This window comes from Bombina bombina, chromosome 1, assembly GCF_027579735.1.
Source record: "Bombina bombina isolate aBomBom1 chromosome 1, aBomBom1.pri, whole genome shotgun sequence".
Taxonomy (NCBI): domain Eukaryota; kingdom Metazoa; phylum Chordata; class Amphibia; order Anura; family Bombinatoridae; genus Bombina; species Bombina bombina.
In genome coordinates, this window is record NC_069499.1 from 1,426,144,667 (window position 1) to 1,426,166,186 (window position 21,520).

General features: G+C 39.3%; 1 protein-coding gene across 1 annotated transcript in view; it reads left to right on the plus strand.

Annotated features, from left to right (window-relative positions):
* Nucleotides 1–21,520, plus strand: part of PRPF3 (pre-mRNA processing factor 3) — a 241,213-nt gene that overhangs the window by 12,977 nt on the left and 206,716 nt on the right. The window contains exons 4-9 of the mRNA XM_053705438.1: nt 6,212–6,355; nt 7,021–7,101; nt 7,556–7,770; nt 8,341–8,647; nt 11,964–12,130; nt 15,306–15,388. Of these exons, the coding sequence (XP_053561413.1) occupies nt 6,212–6,355; nt 7,021–7,101; nt 7,556–7,770; nt 8,341–8,647; nt 11,964–12,130; nt 15,306–15,388 (997 nt within the window). The remainder of the gene's footprint in view (nt 1–6,211; nt 6,356–7,020; nt 7,102–7,555; nt 7,771–8,340; nt 8,648–11,963; nt 12,131–15,305; nt 15,389–21,520) is intronic.

Sequence of the window (21,520 nt, forward strand, 5' to 3'; positions counted from 1 at the left end):
CTTCTATCAAGTGTTTGTTATTTTAAAATAGTGCTGGTATGTACTATTTACTCTGAAACAGAAAAGGATGAAGATTTCTGTTTGTAAGAGGAAGATGATTTTAGCAGACAGTAACTAAAATCGATTGCTGTTTCCACACAGGACTGTTGAGATGAAGTAACTTCAGTTGGGGGAAACAGTTAGCAGACTTTTCTGCTTAAGGTATGACTAGCCATATTTCTAACAAGACCATGTAATGCTGGAAGGCTGTCATTTCCCCTCATGGGGACCGGTAAGCCATTTTCTTAGTCAAACATAAAAGAATAAAGGGCTTAAAAACTGGTAGACATTTTTATGGGCTAAAACGATTGCTTTATTGGGGCATATTATGCAGATTCTAGCTAATAATTGGCATTATAATCTTGGGGACCGTTTAAAAAACTGCAGGCACTGTGTTGGACACCTTTTTTAGTCTGGGGGCCTTTCTAGTTATAGACTGAGCCTCATTTTCGCGCCTTTACTGCGCAGTTGTTTTTGGAGAGCAAGGCATGCAGATGCATGTGTGAGGATCTAAGAATCACTAAAAAAGCTTCTAGAAGGCGTCATTTGGTATCGTATTCCCCTCTGGGCTTGGTTGGGTCTCAGCAAAGCATATAGCTGGGACTGTATAGGGGTTAAATTTAAAAACGGCTCCGGTTCCGTTATTTTAAGGGTTAAAGCTCTGAAATTTGGTGTGCAATACTTTTAATGCTTTAAGACACTGTGGTGAAATTTTGGTAATTTTTGAACAATTCCTTCATACTTTTTCACATATTCAGTAATAAAGTGTTTTCAGTTTGAAATTTAAAGAGACAGTAACGGTTTTATTTTAAAACGTTTTTTGTGCTTTGTTGACAAGTTTAAGCCTGTTTAACATGTCTGTACCATCATATAAGCTATGTTCTATATGTATGAAAGCCAATGTGTCTCCCCATTTAAATTTATGTGATAATTGTGCCATAGTGTCCAAACAAAGTAAGGACAGTAATGCCACAGATAATGATATTGCCCAAGATGATTCCTCAAATGAGGGGAGTAAACATGATACTACATCATCCCCTACTGTGTCTACACCAGTTTTGCCCACACAGGAGGCCCCTAGTACATCTAGTGCGCCAATACTTATTACCATGCAACAATTAACGGCTGTAATGGATAACTCCATAGCAAATCTTTTATCCAAAATGCCTACTTATCAGAGAAAGCGCGATTGCTCTGTTTTAAACACTGAAGAGCAAGAGGGCGCTGATGATAACTGTTCTGACATACCCTCACACCAATCTCAAGGGGCCATGAGGGAGGTTTTGTCTGATGGAGAAATCTCAGATTCAGGAAAAATTTCTCATCAAGCTGAACCTGATGTTGTGACATTTAAATTAGAACATCTCCGCGCACTGCTTAAGGAGGTGTTATCTACTCTGGATGATTGTGACAATTTGGTCATTCCAGAGAAATTATGTAAGATGGACACGTTCCTAGAGGTTCCGGTGCCCCCCAACGCTTTTCCTATACCCAAGTGGGTGGCGGACATAGTAAATAAAGAGTGGGAAAAGCCCGGCATACCTTTTGTTCCCCCCCCTATATTTAAGAAATTTCCTATAGTCGACCCCAGAAAGGACTTATGGCAGACAGTCCCCAAGGTCGAGGGGGCGGTTTCTACTCTAAACAAACGCACTACTATTCCTATCGAAGATAGTTGTGCTTTCAAAGATCCTATGGATAAAAAATTAGAGGGTTTGCTTAAAAAGATTTTTGTACAGCAAGGTTACCTTCTACAACCAATTTCATGCATTGTTCCTGTCACTACGGCAGCGTGTTTCTGGTTCGAGGAACTAGAAAAGTCGCTCAGTAAAGAATCTTCGTATGAGGAGGTTATGGACAGAGTTCAAGCACTTAAATTGGCTAACTCTTTTGTTTTAGATGCCGCTTTGCAATTAGCTAGATTAATAGGCGAAAAATTCAGGGTTTGCTATCGTGGCGCGCAGAGCGCTTTGGCTAAAGTCTTGGTCAGCGGATGTGTCATCCAAGACAAAATTGCTTAACATTCCTTTCAAAGGTAAAACATTATTTGGACCAGATTTGAAAGAGATTATTTCAGACATCACTGGGGGAAAGGGCCACGCCCTCCCACAGGATAGGTCTTTTAAGGCTAAAAATAAGCCTAATTTTCGTCCCTTTCGCAGAAACGGACCAGCCTCTAATTCTGCATCCTCTAAGCAAGAGGGTAATACTTCACAACCCAAACCAGCCTGGAAACCAATGCAAGGCTGGAACAAGGGTAAGCAGGCCAAGAAGCCTACCACTGCTACCAAAACAGCATGAAGGGATAGCCCCCGATCCGGGACCGGATCTAGTGGGGGGCAGACTCTCTCTCTTTGCTCAGGCTTGGGCAAGAGATGTTCAGGATCCTTGGGTGCTAGAAATAGTTTCTCAAGGTTATCTCCTGGAATTCAAGGAACTACCCCCAAGGGGAAGGTTCCACAGGTCTCACTTATCTTCAAACCAAATAAAGAGAAAGGCATTCTTACATTGTGTAGAAGACCTGTTAAAGATGGGAGTGATACATCCAGTTCCAATAAAAGAACAAGGAATGGGATTTTATTCCAATCTGTTCATAGTTCCCAAAAAAGAGGGAACATTCAAACAAATTTTGGATCTGAAGATCCTAAACAAATTTCTCAGGGTACCATCGTTCAAAATGGAAACTATTCGAACGATCCTACCCACCATCCAGGAAAGTCAATTTATGACTACCGTGGATTTAAAGGATGTGTACCTACATATTCCTATCCACAAGGAACATCATCAGTTCCTAAGGTTCGCTTTTCTGGACAAGCATTACCAGTTTGTGGCACTTCCATTCGGATTAGCCACTGCTCCAAGGATTTTCACAAAGGTACTAGGGTCCCTTCTAGCGGTTCTAAGACCAAGGGGCATTGCAGTAGTACCTTACTTGGACGACATCCTAATTCAAGCGTCGTCCCTGTCAAAAGCAAAGGCTCATACGGACATCGTCCTAGCCTTTCTCAGATCTCACGGATGGAAGGTGAACAAAGAAAAAAGTTCTCTGTCCCCGTCAACAAGAGTTCCCTTCTTGGGAACAATAATAGATTCCTTTGAAATGAGGATTTTTCTGACAGAGGTCAGAAAATCAAAACTTCTAAGCTCTTGTCAAGTACTTCATTCTGTTCCTCGTCCTTCCATAGCGCAGTGCATGGAAGTAATAGGATTGATGGTTGCAACAATGGACATAGTTCCTTTTGCACGAATTCATCTAAGACCATTACAACTGTGCATGCTCAGACAGTGGAATGGGGATTATACAGACTTGTCTCCGGTGATTCAAGTAGATCAAAAGACCAGAGATTCACTCCGTTGGTGGCTGACCCTGGACAATCTGTCACAGGGAATGAGCTTCCGCAGACCAGAGTGGGTCATTGTCACGACCGACGCCAGTCTAGTGGGCTGGGGCGCGGTCTGGGAATCCCTGAAAGCTCAGGGTCTATGGTCTCGGGAAGAGTCTCTTCTCCCGATAAACATTCTGGAACTGAGAGCGATATTCAATGCTCTCAGAGCTTGGCCTCAACTAGCAAAGGCCAAATTCATAAGGTTTCAATCAGACAACATGACGACTGTTGCATATATCAATCATCAGGGGGGAACAAGGAGTTCCCTGGCGATGAAAGAAGTGACCAAGATAATTCAATGGGCGGAGGATCACTCCTGCCACTTGTCTGCGATCCACATCCCAGGAGTGGAAAATTGGGAAGCGGATTTTCTGAGTCGTCAGACATTCCATCCGGGGGAGTGGGAACTCCATCCGGAAATCTTTGCCCAAATAACTCAATTATGGGGCATTCCAGACATGGATCTGATGGCGTCTCGTCAGAACTTCAAGGTTCCTTGCTACGGGTCCAGATCCAGGGATCCCAAGGCGACTCTAGTAGATGCACTAGTAGCACCTTGGACCTTCAACCTAGCTTATGTATTCCCACCGTTTCCTCTCATTCCCAGGCTGGTAGCCAGGATCAATCAGGAGAGGGCCTCGGTGATCTTGATAGCTCCTGCGTGGCCACGCAGGACTTGGTATGCAGACCTGGTGAATATGTCATCGGCTCCACCATGGAAGCTACCTTTGAGACAGGACCTTCTTGTTCAGGGTCCATTCGAACATCCGAATCTGGTTTCCCTCCAACTGACGGCTTGGAGATTGAACGCTTGATTTTATCAAAGCGTGGGTTTTCAGATTCTGTAATAGATACTCTGATTCAGGCTAGAAAGCCTGTAACTAGAAAAATTTACCATAAAATATGGAAAAAATATATCTGTTGGTGTGAATCCAAAGGATTCCCATGGAACAAGATAAAAATTCCTAAGATTCTATCCTTTCTACAAGAAGGTTTGGAGAAAGGATTATCTGCAAGTTCTCTAAAGGGACAGATCTCTGCTTTATCTGTTTTACTTCACAAAAGACTGGCAGCCGTGCCAGATGTTCAAGCATCTGTTCAGGCTCTGGTTAGGATCAAGCCTGTTTACAGACCTTTGACTCCTCCCTGGAGTCTAAATCTAGTTCTTTCAGTTCTTCAAGGGGTTCCGTTTGAACCTTTACATTCCATAGATATTAAGTTACTATCTTGGAAAGTTTTGTTTTTAGTTGCAATTTCTTCTGCTAGAAGAGTTTCAGAGTTATCTGCTCTGCAGTGTTCTCCGCCCTATCTGGTGTTCCATGCAGATAAGGTGGTTTTGCGTACTAAGCCTGGTTTTCTTCCGAAAGTTGTTTCTAACAAAAATATTAACCAGGAGATAGTTGTACCTTCTTTGTGTCCGAATCCAGTTTCAAAGAAGGAACGTTTGTTACACAATTTGGACATAGTCCGTGCTCTAAAATTCTATTTAGAGGCTACTAAAGATTTCAGACAAACATCTTCCTTGTTTTTTGTTTATTCTGGTAAAAGGAGAGGTCAAAAAGCGACTTCTACCTCTCTTTCCTTTTGGCTTAAAAGCATTATCCGATTGGCTTATGAGACTGCCGGACGGCAGCCTCCTGAAAGAATCACAGCTCACTCCACTAGGGCTGTGGCTTCCACATGGGCCTTCAAGAACGAGGCTTCTGTTGACCAGATATGTAAGGCAGCGACTTGGTCTTGACTGCACACTTTTGCCATATTTTACAAATTTGATACTTTTGCTTCTTCGGAGGCTATTTTTGGGAGAAAGGTTTTGCAAGCTGTGGTGCCTTCCTTTTAGGTAACCTGATTTGCTCCCTCCCTTCATCCGTGTCCTAAAGCTTTGGTATTGGTTCCCACAAGTAAGGATGACGCCGTGGACCGGACACACCAATGTTGGAGAAAACAGAATTTATGCTTACCTGATAAATTACTTTCTCCAACGGTGTGTCCGGTCCATGGCCCGCCCTGGTTTTTTAATCAGGTCTGATGAATTATTTTCTCTAACTACAGTCACCACGGTATCATATGGTTTCTCCTATATATATTTCCTCCTGTCCGTCGGTCGAATGACTGGGGTGGGCGGAGCCTAGGAGGGATCATGTGACCAGCTTTGCTGGGCTCTTTGCCATTTCCTGTTGGGGAAGAGAATATCCCACAAGTAAGGATGACGCCGTGGACCGGACACACAGTTGGAGAAAGTAATTTATCAGGTAAGCATAAATTCTGTTTTTTGTTCAAGGAAGCCCACCACCTAATTCGTTAACAAATGACTTCCACTTATCTATTAAATGCCTTCATCTAACACTGTACTAACATAATTCTCACCCTTGCAGTCCTCATCTCCTGTTTCTCACCATCCTAGCCATCTAGATTGTAAGTTCCCATGGGATTTGGGCCCTCAGTTCCTCCTGTATTTGTTTGATAAATTGTGTCTTCTCTTACAAATACTGTATCAACGTTGTACTTTTGTACCTATGGATAGCGCTGCAGAATTTTTTGAATTCCAGTAGTAACATTCTTTTATACTAAATGTGATCTAAGGACATAATGAGACATATATATATATTTTAGCTAGCCCTATCCACTCAACTAAATTATGATTCTGATTCCAGATTTTCTATTTAATAGATTTGCTTATTATGTATGAGTGCATAAAACACTTCACAAATCCAGGTCTGATTTATTACCACTTGCTCTTTACCCTGGCCCATCTCTTCATGTTGTATAATTTGTTGTGTCTCAAGGTTGTGTCAGAGAATGATACTGAAATCAAGGAATCTTCAAGTACGAAGAAGAGAAGAACTCACCGTTTTGAAGAAGTGGAGGAAGAGTCTGATGTGATCCCTGGTCCTCCCACTGAGAGTCCAGGAATGTTGACCAAAATTCAGGTTAGTCTGCTTGTGTGGTTTGTAGCAAATGTCTGATTGGTTACAGGCTGATCAGAATCCATAAACCCAAAGATTTTCTTTCATGATTCAGAACTTACAACTTTAAACAAATTTCCAATTTATTGCTATTAAGTTTTCTTTGTTTTCTTGTTAGTAAGTTCAGGAGTGTGCACGTGTCTACAACACTATATGACAGCAGTTTTTCAGCAATGTTATACATTAGCAAGAGCACTAGATGGGAGCACTATTTCCTGTCATGTGGTGCTCCAGACATGTGCACCCTACCTATCTAGATATCTCTTCAACAAAGAATAACATGAGAATGAAGCAAATTTTAATCATAGAAATAAATTGGAAATTTTTTTTTTTTTTAAATTGTATTTTCTATCTTAATCATGAAAGAAAAATGGTTTTCATGTCACTTTTAAAAGACACCAGTATTCATTGGGTTGTCTTTCAAACCAGAAAATGTAGGAAAACAATTCTCTATCAGAAGGAAAAATCACGGTGGGTACAAAGTCTTTTAGAGGAAACGCTCCTAAAATGATATAATGTACAGTAATAAACTCTAAAGGACACATTTATCAAAAATCTGGTCCATCTAAATGATTTGTAGATCTGCTAATTTAATGTGAATATAATTGTGTAATTCTGTATTGTTTCAGATTAAGCAGATGATGGAAGCTGCAACAAAGCAAATAGAAGAACGAAAGAAGCAGCTAAGCATCGTCAGCCCTACCCCAGTGGTATGATCGCAATAATTTTACTCAGAACAATCTTATTTTAAAGTTATTTTATTTATTTATTATGAAATTCTGGTACAACATTTGATTTATGTAAAATGCAAAACATGTAACATTTAGTTGCTGCAGTAGCACTGTATTGTTTCCAGCTTTTTTCTGACAGCAACGGTAACCCTAGCTCTAAACCTACCTCAGTGGTGACTTGGAAATGATAGATGCATATTACCATGACTTACCTGCAATAGTTAAAACATAGTAAGATACTTGCAATGCAGATTTCAGGATGTTGTATTATTGTTGTAACACAACTTAAGATTTGGATTTTTGTGAATTTAGATTGGTCTATATAGATATCGTAATTTAACTCTTTGTGAAACTAACATGCAGTTTTTCCAGTAAGTTAAGCACTTTTTTTCTTCTGTGTACATTCAATTTTGCCCTTATTTTCTCTCTCTAGCAAAAAACATCATCAACGTCTTCCGAACGATCTATCGGGAACACCATTCAGCCATCTCAAGCTGCTACTTTCATGAATGACGCTATTGAGAAAGCCAGAAAAGCTGCAGAATTACAAGCCAGAATTCAGGCCCAGATAGCGTTAAAGCCAGGTCTTATAGGGACACCCAGTATGGTTGCTATGGCTAGCCTTCAAGCCATGGGAATTGCTCCTCTGTAAGTTAATGTGGTTTATTTTCTGAAACTTTGAGTAGTTAATAAATCTGATTGTGTATTATTGAGTTTCTTACGTCAAAATTAAAACCTCCATTCTGTTATCCTTGCTGTGGAAACAATTTACAAAATAACTGAAGGACTTTTATTTTCGTGATTCCATTCATCAAAACTATTTTAGGTTTTTCAGATTTGCAGTAGAACATTTCCATTAATGTATAGCTCTTCCTTTTGGCTGGCAACAGTCTCAAGAGATTTCACCAAGTTTTTGACTGCTCCAGTTGCGAAGATTAGTACCCAAAAAATATAAGACATCCACTCCACAAACTTTACTCTTCAAACAGCACTTTCTTTACACCTGCTCCCCTGCATCATTTCTGTGTTTTTGTTTGTTTTTCTCTCTGTGGCTTGCAGAGGGTACTGTCAGTATATGAAAGACAGGAAATATTGAACACACAATTTAAATAAACTATAAATTCCACTTTTAAGCATAAATTAGTTAACTCGGATTTGTAGTTAATGAAGAAGCATTAACAATGAGCTTAAATCTAAAACAATAACTTTTCCTTTTAGAAAAGTTGATGCGAAGGACCAGTCAAAACCTACACCTCTAATATTGGATGACATGGGCCGCACTGTGGATGCCACAGGTAAAGAGATTGAGTTAACTCACCGTATGCCAACCTTGAAAGCCAATATCCGGGCAGTGAAAAGGGAACAATTCAAGCAGCAGCTAAAAGAGAAACCATCAGAAGACCTGGAGTCAAATACCTTCTTTGACCCCCGTGTTTCTGTTACACCTGCTCAACGCACAAAACGATCCTTCAAATTTCATGAAAGAGGAAAGTTTGAAAAGATTGCACAGCGCATCAGAACAAAGGTATGGAATTTATTTGTTTTATTGTCAAGGAAAAAATATTTTACTTGTACTGGGGGGTGTCATCTTGTGAATTTGCAGTTTAACTTAGTGTGCTTTATTATGCCTTTTAACGCTTTAATGGCAGATCAGTGTTACTGGCAGGAAGACATTGTTATGACCAAAGAGAGAGCACTGCGATGGTGCTTTTTCCTCTAGAACACAGAAGGTTCAAAGCATGTAAGCAGAAAAACTCACAAATATATCAAATGGGTGCTAGTAAGGCAGAATGGACCCATTAGCCGCCAACTGTACCATGTCTCAGAAGCTGTGTCAATGTCTACAGTCTTCAGAAGACTGGAAACCACAGACTCAGAAGCTTTAGAGAATGCAGACACAACAGTACTCAATTATTCTCAAAAGTGGCTTACATTTCCAAAAAATCTAGTTAAAAAGAAAAAAAAAAAAGCTGTAGGTAACATACTTTAATAAAAGTAACATGTTTCTCAGCTAAAATATGATGCTAAAAATCATTACATTCAAAACTCCCTTTCACATTTAAATACCCTTACCATCAACTCTGCATCCTATATAGCAGATCCACTGGCACAACTGAGAAATTGTGTTATTCAGTCACAACCCCCCCCCTCCCCCACAAGCTGATGGTCCTAGAATCCCATCACCAAGAGCATTTAAATAAAGGTTCTTGTCACTGTGGGGTTTAAATACCAGAAACTTCCAAAGCCATCATATTAGATGCTTACTTGTAATTATTAATTTCAAATTGAATGAAACGGATTGTGTTTTGAAGTCTGGACATTAACTTAATATGTGTTGAACTACTGAACAATATTTGTAGAGATTGTACTTTTAAAATGTTAGCGTTTTCAGTTGCAAATGTAGTAATTTGCTGAAACAACATTTTATTAAGATAATTGAAAATGGAGGTATGTATACTTTAGGTTTTTCCATAGCCTGGTTCCAATGATAGAGCTAACACAGGTGCTGATTAGTGGGTATGTTCCATGCACTAGCTTCCCTGTCAATCATACTAGTGCCCAAGAGCATACTTCCCTGTCAATCATACTAGTGCCCAAGAGCATACTTAAAGTAATGGCAAATCCTAGCATTTAAAATATATATGGGAACATTAAACAGGACATTTTAAAAAAGGTATGTTAAAAGTACCTTTTCTTTGCCACAGAATTCTAAATTAATCCAGCCGCCCACGGTATAACTCCTTTTTTATCTTTCTTTTTTTCCCTTCTTCAATGAGGTGATGTTTCCACCTCATGGCCAATAGCCGTGCTAGCCATCAACACGGTGTTGTACGGCTAGCACTGCTATTGGCTTAGAGGTGGAAAACAATTGTTAACCTATTTTTTTTTTTTTTTTTTTGACTGAATTATTTTTAGTGCTGGTAAATCCTATTGCTTTTTTGAAACTCTAGAATTTAACAATCACTGAGCGCTCTCAGGTTTGCAATTTTTTATAATCACACTTTGCTTTGCAAAGGGACTTAGTATAGTATTATCAACTTTCATGCCCCTTTTAATAAGGGTGTATAGAGGCATATATTTTATGCAGCAGTGTATGATTATAGCATTTTTTTAGATCCTTTTACTGTTGTTGGAGTCAATTCATAAAAGCTGTTTTAGCAAATTACTATATTTGCAGTTGAAAACTGTTAAATAGTTTGTACAGTATATTTCTACAATGCTTATTATATAGCATAGTGTATTATACAACAGTATCAAAAGGCACTATTTCTGCCATACTGTTGCCTCCATTTTAAAAGAAACCCGTAAAAGTGCAATAAAAGAATGTTATAAAACTTTACAGCATTTTCATGTTTCACTATTACTTGCCTAGAAATACAGTACGTGCTAAACTCCTGAAAAATAGTCTGTTTCAAAGTGTAACTGCACTGCTGATTCTGAGCTGGTAGTCACCAATCGGGGACTGAGCTCTGACAATTTAACCGCTTTGCTGGTGGCTACACACACAGCATTTTCTTATTTTACTGTTACTTGCCAATAGCATGTTATATCATTCTCTTCCTGAACTTTTGTGTCCCTAGTAGCAGCAATGGTTGCCCTATATTATATATATATATACTGTACATAGTGAATGACCAAAAGTAATTGGACAACCCTACTAATTATTGAATTCAGGTCTTTCAGCCACACCTTTTGCTAACCGTTGCATAAAATCTAGCACATAGCCATGAAATCTCCATAAATAAACATTGGCAGTATAATGACTCAGTGACTTTAAATGTGAACTTTCTGTGCTATTAGACTTACCCCGGTCAACTGTGTTATCACTGTGAAGCGGAAGCAGCAATGAGCAACAGCCCTGCCATGAAGTGGTTGATCACGCAAACTCACAGAGCGGGACTGCTGAGTACTGAAGCATGTAGCACATATCAATTGCGTTGTAGCTATTGCCTCACTTACTACAGACTTTCAAACTTCCTCTGGAGCTCAAAAACTGTATCAGGAGAGTGAAATGGGTTTTCATGGCTGAGCAGCTGTACACAAGCCGCACATAAACATGTGCAATGCCAAGTATCCGCTGGAGTGGTAGAAAGCATGCTGCCAATGGACTTTGGAGCAGTGGAAACATGCTCGCTGGATTAATGGATCATGCTTCAACTATTTGGCATGCTGATGAAAGAATCTAGGTATTGAAGATGCCCGGACAAACCCTACCTACCAAAGTTCAAAGTTCATAGTGCCTACTGTAAATGTTGATGCAGGGTTAATGGTCTGGGCTCGGCCCCTTAGTTTTAGCAAAGGGTCATCTTAACGCTACAGGACACAAAAATGTTTTATGTAATTGGGTTGTTCCAATATTGTGGCAGCAACTGGACAAGACCCTTTCCTGTTCCAGCATGACTGTACCCCTGTGCACAAAACAAAGTCCATGAAGACATGATTGAATAAGTTTGGTGTGAAGGAACTCAAGTGGCCTGCTCTGACAACTGACCTCAACCCCATTGAATACCTTTTGGGATGAATTGCAATGCGATTGCAAGCCAGAGCTTGTCCAACACCAGCGTCTGATTGCACAAATACGTTTTGCTGAATTGGTACATATTTCAAGAGACACACTTCAAAATCTTTTAGAAATCCTTCCCAGAGGCTTGTTCGTCAGAGGGGCCAACTCCATATTAATGCCCATGGTTTTGGAATGTGATGTCCAACAAACTCACTTTTACCCAAATAATATAACCTTCATGTGCTTTAGTCAATTGTTGTATATTGAGTGTGCGTTACGAATATGCCTGATTGCATTTCTTTTTCCGTAAGTAAAAATCTTTGTTTTTGTCTAACAGGCTCAACTAGAGAAGCTGCAGGCAGAAATCTCACAGGCTGCAAAGAAAACTGGCATCCAAGCATCCACTAGGCTAGCCTTGATTACTCCGAAAAAAGAGCTAAGAGAAGGAGAGATACCTGAGATTGAGTGGTGGGACTCCTTTATAATTCCTAACGGTATAGAAATGTAAGTATGCCCTACATGCTCCATAATTAACCCCTTCACTGCTGGGCATAATACACGTGTAGTGCGCAGTGGCATTTAGCAGCCTTCTAATTACTAAAAAGCAACGCCAAAGCCATATATGTCTGCTATTTCTGAACAAAGGGGATCCCAGAGAAGAATTTACAACCATTTAAGCCATAATTGCACAAGCTGTTTGTAAATAATTTCAGTGAGAAACCAAAAGTTTGTGAAAAAATTTGTAAAAAAGTGAACGATTTTTTGTATTTAATCGCATTTGGCGGTGAAATGGTGGCATGAAATATACCAAAATGGGCCTAGATCAATACTTTGGGATGTCTACTAAAAAAAAAATATATACATGTCAATGGATATTCAGAGATTCCTGAAAGATATTAGTGTTCTAATGTAACTAGCGCTAATTTTGAAAAATAATGGTTTGGAAATAGCAAAGTGCTACTTGTATTTATGGCCCTATAACTTACAAAAAAAGCAAAGAAGATGTAAACATTGGGTATTTCTAAACTCAGGACAAAATTTAGAAACTATTTAGCATGGGTGTTTTTTGGTGGTTGTAGATGTGTAACAGATTTTGGGGGTCAAAGTTAGAAAAAGTGTGTTTTTTTTCAATTTTTTCCTCATATTTTATAATTTTTTTTATAGTAAATTATAAGATATGATGAAAATAATGTTATCTTTAGAAAGTCCATTTAATGGCGAGAAAAACGGTATATAATATGTGTGGGTACAGTAAATGAGTAAGATGAAAATTACAGCTAAACACAAACACCGCAAAAATGTAAAAATAGCCTTGGTCCCAAACGGACAGAAAATGGAAAAGTGCTGTGGTCATTAAGGGGTTAAAGGAATATATAATAGACTTGCTCTTGCAATAAAAAAAACACTAAGCAGTGGTTTATACTTAAGACTCATTGCAATATGTATTATTCAATATTTAAAAGGATTTATTTAATTTTTTTAACTTTATTTGTGACTTTTCCATTACCTCCTGTCACAGCCATACAAGGGGATGGGGTATTTAACCCCTTAAGGACCAGCGACGTACCCTGTATGTCGCTGGCCTTTTTTTGGGACTTGATTGTTTTATAGTGCGGTCTTGCCACCAGTGTTGAGACTGCTCTATTCCACAAAGCCTGCTGGAGGGAGTGCATTAATAGCGTGTTCTTGCTAGACTTGTGCTATTATGTCCTGAAAAAACCCTTAACGACCAGTGACATACAGGGTACATTGTGGTCATTAAGGGGTTAAAGAAAGGCATATCTAGCTTGATATTTTAAATTGTCTTGAGTAACATGAGCTGCTTTAGTATTTAGTGAAACATGGAGTCAGTTTTGCCCATGCTCAGCAGAGGCAGAGTACAACTGGCTATCAACATGTCAGTTCTCATTTCCCAGAGGGCAGGGGCTACACTGAGAACTGCTAATTTTGCAAGACGACAAGTAAGCTGTTTGCTGTTTTTTCTTACACAATCTGTTTCTTTTTGATTTAGGATATTTATTTTTACTAAAGAAGCACTGTTCCATATCCCTTTAAGTTAATGTTTTTTAAACGTCTTTGATTTTCCATTAAGGTTTCAATTCCCCTCATAATCTTCCTCCCTCACCCCATTCTCTATGCATCACATATATCTTTTTTTGGCTTTAATTTCTGTAAAAGAGGTTACTCGACTATTATACAGTACATTATGGTCTTCACAGCGCCTAACTTTTTTTTCCCATTGAACTATTGCTTGAAATGGAAACAGTGGAGTTAAAGGGATATGAAACAATGTCCTTTAGTAAAAACAAATGTTAGACAGTCTGCGCCAGAATTTTTATTTTTAAAAAAGATGGATAATCCCTTTATTACCTATTCCCCAGTTTTGCATAACCAACACGGTTATATTAAAGGGATAAGTAAACCCCAAAATTTTCTTTTATGATTTAGATAGAACATACCATTTTAAACAACTTTCCAATTTAATTCTATTATCAAATTTTCTTCATTCTCTTGTTGTCCATTGCTGAAGGGACAGCATTGCACTACTGACAGGAAACTGAAAATATCTATTTAGCCAATCACAAGAGACAAATGTGTGCAGGCACCAATTAGCAGCATCTCCTACTAGTGTATGATATGTGCGTATTCATTTTTTAATAAGAGATACTAAGAGAACATAACACATTTGAAAATAGAAGTGAATTTAAGAGTGTCTCAAAATGACATGCTCTATCTGAATTATGCAAGTTTCATTTTGACTTTCCTATCCCTTTTAATATACTTTTTACCTCTGTGATTATCTTATATCAAAACCTCTGCAGACTGCCCCCTTATTTTAGATCTTTTGCATTTTAGCCAATTAGTGCTGACTCCACGTGCATGAGCACAATATTATTTATGTGGCACACATGAACTAACGCTTTCTAGCTGTGAAAAATAGCCAAAATGCCCTGAGATAAGAGGGGGCCTTCAATGGCTTAGAAATTAGCATATGAGTTTTGCTAGGTTTAGCTTTCAACAAAGAATAATGAGAACATAGCAACATTGATGATAAAAGTAAATTGGAAGGTTGTTTAAAATTGCATGCCCTATCTAAATCATGAAAGTTTTTGTGTAAAAAAAATAATAATCAGCAAACAAATTGTTTTCTTGCAAAATGAGTGCTTAGAAATTCAGTGTAGCCACTACCCTCTGAGTGATGAGATGTTGATAACTTAAGTTGCGTTCTGCCTCTACTGAGCATGGGCAAAACTGACTCCCTGTCTAGTATTCACTAGGCATGTGCATCCAGATAATTTGTTTTGATCTTTATGCAGAAGAAGGTGGCCTCTCGCTGAATTCGGCTCTTTTCAGAGCCAGATTCCTTCTTGTGAAAAGTGCAAGACACTAAGATCTGTGCAAATCTAGATCTTAGTTTGTGTGTTTCACAAGATAAGAGCTGACTTATGCAAATGACCGCCTAGTTCTGCTTTTAAATAATCACAAATGATCTGAATGCACATACCTAGTATTCACTGAATAGTAAACCTCCTGGTGCTCTAGATGATTTGTCATCAAGTTATATATATTACTTCCTGTAGAGACCCCAGCCCCCTTGTAGGGCTTTGACTGGAAGTAATGGACCCTGCGCAAATATCCCTTTTAATATTCTTAAACCTGTTGTATTTTCATACTTTAGGACAGTAGAAGCCTTATCAAAATGGAAAGAATTTCATGGTATTACAAATCTTGTGGAGCACCCAGCACAGCTCAGCCCTCCAGGTAAAGACAGAAAATGTATATAATCAGTATGATTTAAAATCAAAAATGCAAATCTGTGTTAAGTTACTGTTAAGCATTCCACTAAACTATTATTGCTGCCTATGTGTTGGTACTGGAAGAAGGGGAGGTTGCTTAACTGCCAGTGCTTCAAGTCAATAAAAATATATCAGCAGAGCAAAAAAAAGGTTTCCACTCATATAGCTATAGAATTCTCAGAAATGTGTTAAGTATATACAAAATAGCCTTAAAACTTCCATTTCTTTCCTATGGCATGGAGAGTCCACAATTTCATTCCAATTACTAGTGGAAATTCAACTCCTGGTCAGCAGGAGGAGGCAAAGAGCACCCCAGCAAAGCTGTTAAGTGTCACTTCCCTTACCCATAACCCCCAGTCATTCTTTTTTGCCTCTGTCGTGGGAGGATGTGTGAAGTTGGTGTTTGAAGAAATTAAGAATTTAATCCTTAAATGGGTACTTTTCCCTGCAAGCAAGGATTGGGGTTTTGCTGTGTCCATGCAAATCTCTTTAGTAAGACAAATGGTGGCTTTTAGCAGTTGGAAGTTAAGCAAAGATCACCTTGCTGTCTTCTAACATTTGTGCTACCCCATTTATAGAAAACAAGGGTTGGTTACTCCTTTTTTTTTTTCTTTCTCTACAGGTCCCTGATAGATATTGGTCATCTGTCACAACTAGAAGTTGCTCCTGCCCTGCAACCAGAACACAGGTAAGTGGTTTACCTTTCTTGGTGGGAAGGTCAGCACTTTCAGGGGTTAATGTCTCTGAGACAGGACACATATATAGATCTCTGTGTGTTCAAGGTTTCCTGGTGGGACTTAGTGACATTTTATCCCTTTCGACAGAAATTTATCTTGGGCAGTGGCAAGCAACTATTTTATTTAGATAAGGCACTGGGGGCATAAGGGGTCAATATGATCCCCTTTTGGAGGCTTTTGAGAGACTGGCATAGGGAACATTAGATGTGTATCGCTTTTTCCGGTTCCCTTTATATTGGAATCAGGCTTAACTTTAGAAACAAGAGTGTTTTACGTTAAGTTGCAGTCATATTCAGACCGGAGGAGTAACACTTATTCGCGCCCTTTTGTTTTCCTTTCACTTGTGGCGCAGTTAGGTTCAGGTGCACACGTGACCTTCCGCTTCAGACTTAATCCAAGCAGTTAGGAGAGCAGAGCATACGTAACCACGGGTGGAAGGTGAATCTGGAATAGGCTTTCCTAGTATTAGATTCCAGGGTGTATTTTTTGGGAATAATTATAGATTCTCTACCCATGTAGATTTTTCTGACAAATGTTAGAAAATCCAAACCTCTTGTTTCTTGCCTTTCACTTCAGTCCTCTGTCCGACCATCAGTGGCTCAGTGCATGGAGGTATTTGGTCTGACTGTTGCTTCCATGGACATCATTCCATTTGCTCAGTTCCATCTGAGACCTCTACAACTATGCATGCTCAGTCAATGGAACAGAGACCACTCAGATCTCTCATAGAGGATAGTTCTGGATTCTCTTCTTTTTTGGTGGTTTTCGCAAGACTTTGTCTCCGAGTAGATAATTTGAGTCATTCCTGGGTGAAGGTGACAACGGACGCCAGCCTGCCAGGCTGGGGAGACAGTTTAGGGCTCCTTACAAAATCAAGGTCTTTAGACTCGGGAGTAGTCTTCTCTCCCCATAAGCATTACAGAATTTGCAAGCAATCTTCATTGCATTCAGCCTGACCTCAACTAGCTTTGGTCAGGTTTTTCAGATTCCTATCGGGCAACATTTCCTCGGTGGCAAACATCTACCACCAGGGAGGAACCCTGACTTCTTAAGCAATAAAGGACATAACCCGCATTATCCAGTGGAATCTCATGATTGTCTATCTGCCATCCATATTCCAGCGATGGATATCTGAAAAGCGGATTTCTGAGCAGACAGACTTTTCATCCCGGGGAGTGGGTTCTCCATCCGGATGTATTCTCTGTTATATCCCTCAGGTGGGGGGGTCCGGAGTTGGATCTGATGGCGTCATATCAAAAAGCCACACTTCCAAAGTATGGGCCAAGATCAAGAGGTCCTCTAGCCGATCTGATCGATAAGCTAGCGGTGCCTTAGATCTCCGGTCGAGCATTCCTGTTTTTTCCATTTACTCTCCTTCCAAGAGTCATTGCTCGTATCAATCAGGAGGGAGCGTCTGTAATTCTAATAGTTCCTGTGTCGCCTCGCAGGATCTGGTTCTCAGATCTGGTGAAAATGTAATCTTTTCCACCTTGGTGGTTTCTTCAGAGGAAGGACCTTCTACTTCAGGGTCCCTTCCTTCTCCCAAATCTGGATTCTGTGAAGCTAACAGCTTGGAGATTGGATGCCTAGTTTTCGCTAGGCGTGGCCTTTCTGAGAAGGTCTTTGAGACTTAGGATTTACCATATGGTATGGCGTATATACCTTTATTGGTGTGAATCAAAGGGTTTCTCTTGGGGGGTACCCAGTATTTTGCCTTTCTTTAGGAGGACCTGGGGAAAGGTTTTTCAGTCAGCGCACTGAAGGGACAGCTTTATGCAATGTCTATTCCTTTGTTCAAATGTCAGGCAGATCTGCCGGATGTTCAATCTTTGTTCAGGCCTTGGTCAGAATCAGGCCTGCTTTTAATCCAGTTACTCCTCCTTGGAGCCTCTTGTTCTTAAAGTTTTGCAGCAGGCTCTGTTTGAGCCGATGCTTTCGATTGATATCAAGTTGTTATCTTGGAAAGTTTTTGTTTTTTTCTGCTTGCAGTCTCCGAGCTTTCGGCTCTGCAGTGTGATCCCCTTCCTTTTGGTTTTCATGCAGATATGGCGGTCCTTCATACTTAGCTGTGATTTCTCCTAAATTAGTGTCGGATCACTATATCAATCGGGAAATTGTTTTTCTTCCTTTTTTTTGTCAATGTTGATTTCAAAATAACCTGGACTTTGTGCGTGCTTTAAAATGTTTTTCTTCCAAGTAACTAAGATTTTAGGCAATCTTCTGCTTTGTTTAGTTTTTTGTTTCTTGAAGTAGAATAAGGGTCTGAAGGCCTTTTCTACTCTCTTTCTCTCTGGTTGAGAAGTGTTGTCCTGTTAACTTATGAGACCGCTGTACAACAGCCTCCTGGGTGAATTCTGGCTTTTTCCTGGGTTTTCAATAATGAAGCTTCTGTAGAGCAAATCTGCAAAGGGCCACATCGTCCTCTTTGCATAGCTTTTCAAATCTACATTTTGTTCTTTTGCTTTGGCTGAGGCTTCTTTTGGGAGAAAAGTTCTTCAAGCAGTGGTGCCTTCTGTTTAGTTCTGCTTGTCTTGTTCTCCCTCCCTGTTCATTCTTTGTCCTCTAGCTTGGGTATTGGTTCCCACTAGTAATTGGAATGACATTGTGGACTCTACATGCCATAGGAAAGAAAACAAAATGTATGCTTACCTGATAAATGTATTTCTTTCTGGGCATGGAGAGTCCACGACCCGCCCTTATTTAAATTTAAGACAGCGTTTTTTGTGTACAAACCTCAGGTACCTCCTATACCCTTGAGTTATCTTCTATTTCCGTTTCCTTCGGCCGAATGATTTAGGGTTATGGGTAAGGAAATTGACACTTAACAGCTCTGCTGGGGTGCTCTTTGCCTCCTCCTGCTGGCCAGGATTGAATAAACTCTGGACCAGATTATGAGTGGAGTGCAAACGTTTTCCACATGTGTGATAAGGGGTTTATTACAGTGGGGGGGTGCGTTTGTCAGGTTTGCCGTTGGTATTACAAGTTGAAAGTAAATGCAATCTCTCTAGTGCAATCGCGATTTATGCTAGAATTATTACCACGACTTCAGAGCTTTTGTTTAACTGTTTCGCATAACAAAAAAAGTTGCACAAATATATTACAAAGTATAGTTACTCATAATAACACTATGTAATAAAGTATTTTAAAAAAAATATTGCACACAAAAATGAGGTCTCGGGTAGGCAAAGGACTTTAACATAAACATTCATACATACACATGTCTAAAGATGTGTGTGTGTATAATATGTATATGTATATATATATATATATATATATATATATATATATATATATATATATATATATATATATATATATATATATATATATATATATTATTATTTCTCTTGTAAGGTGTATCCAGTCCACGGATCATCCATTACTTGTGGGATATTCTCATTCCCAACAGGAAGTTGCAAGAGGACACCCACAGCAGAGCTGTAATATAGCTCCTCCCCTAACTGTCATAGCCAGTCATTCTCTTGCAACTCTCAACAAGCAAGGACGTTGTAGGAGAGAGTGGTTAAATATAGCTAGGTTATTTTCTTCAATCAAAAGTTTGTTATTTTTAAATAGTACCGGAGTTGTGCTATTTTATCTCAGGCAGTAAATAGAAGAAGAATCTGCCTGAGGTTTCTATGATCTTAGCAGGTTGTAACTAAGATCCATTGCTGTTCTCACATATGTCTGAGGGGATTACACAGATGAGGTAACTTCAGCGAGAGAATGGCGTGCAGTTTATTCTGCTATCAGGTATGTGCAGTTATATTTTTTTCTAGAGATGGAAAACACTAGAAAATGCTGCTGATACCGGATTAATGTAAGTTAAGCCTGAATACAGTGATTTAATAACGACTGGTATCATGCTTACTCCCAGGGGTAATGCCCTTATGATATTGCAATATAAAACTTTTGCTGGCATGTTTAATCGTTTTTATATATGCTTTGGTGATAAAACTTTATTGGGGCCTAGTTTTTTCCACATGGCTGGCTTAAATTTTGACTAGAAACAATTTCCACTGTTGTAGTATAAAAGTTACAGTTTGTGCAGTTAAAATTACAAACTGTGACATCGAGCTTCCCTCAAAGGCCCTCTGAATGCTATAGGACATCTCTAAAGGGCCCAAAAGCTTTCCAAAGTCGTTTATTGGGGAAGGTAGGGCCACAGCTTACTGTGGCAGTTGGTTGTGACTGTTAAAAAAGTCTATCGTTTTTTTGATCCGTTTTTTGAACTAAGGGGTTAATCATCCATTTGCAAGTGGGTGCAATGCTCTGTTAGCCTATTATACACACTGTAAAAATTTTGTTTGAATTACTGCATTTTTTCACTGTTTTTCAAATTCTGACAAAATTTGTTTCTCTTAAAGGCACAGTACCGTTTTTTATATTTGCTTGTTAACTTGATTTAAAGTGTTTTCCAAACTTGCTAGTCTCATTGCTATTCTGTATAAACATGCCTGACATAGAAGAAACTCCTTGTTTATTATGTTTAAAAGCCATGGTGGAACCCCCTCTTAGAATGTGTACCAAATGTACTGATTTCCTTTTATGAAATAAAGATCATTTTCTGTCTTTAAAAAATTTATCACCAGAGGAATCTGACGAGGGTGAAGTTATGCCGACTAACTTTCCCCACGTGTCAGACCCTTTGACTCCCGCTTAAGGGACTCACGCTTAAATGGCGCCAAGTACATCTAGGGCGCCCATAGCGTTTACTTTACAAGACATGGCGGCAGTCATGGATAATACACTGTCAGCGGTATTAGCCAGACTACCTGAATTTAGAGGTAAGCGAGATAGCTCTGGGGTGAGACAAAATGCAGAGCATACTGACGCTTTAAGAACCATGTCTGATACTGCCTCACAATATGCAGAGCTGAGGAAAGAGAGCTTCAGTTACCTGATTCTAATATTTCTACATTTAAATTTAAGCTTGAACACCTCCGCGTGTTGCTTAGGGAGGTTTTAGCTGCTCTGAATGACTGTGATACCATTGCAGTGCCAGAGAAATTGTGTAGACTGGATAAATACTTTGCAGTGCCGGTGTGTACTGATGCTTTTCCAAATACCTAAAAGGTTTACAGAAATTATTAATAAGGAATGGGATAGACCAGGTGTGCCGTTCTCTTCCCCTCCTATTTTTAGAAAAATGTTTCCAATAGACGCCACCACACGGGACTTATGGCAGACAGTCCCTAAGGTGGAGGGAGCAGTTTCTAGTCTAGTAAAGCGTACTACTATCCCTGTCGAGGACAGTTGTGTTTTTTTTTTTTTTAGATCCAATGGATAAAAAATTAGAGGTTACCTTAAGAAAATATTTATTCAACAAGGTTTTATCCTACAGCCCCTTGCATGCATTG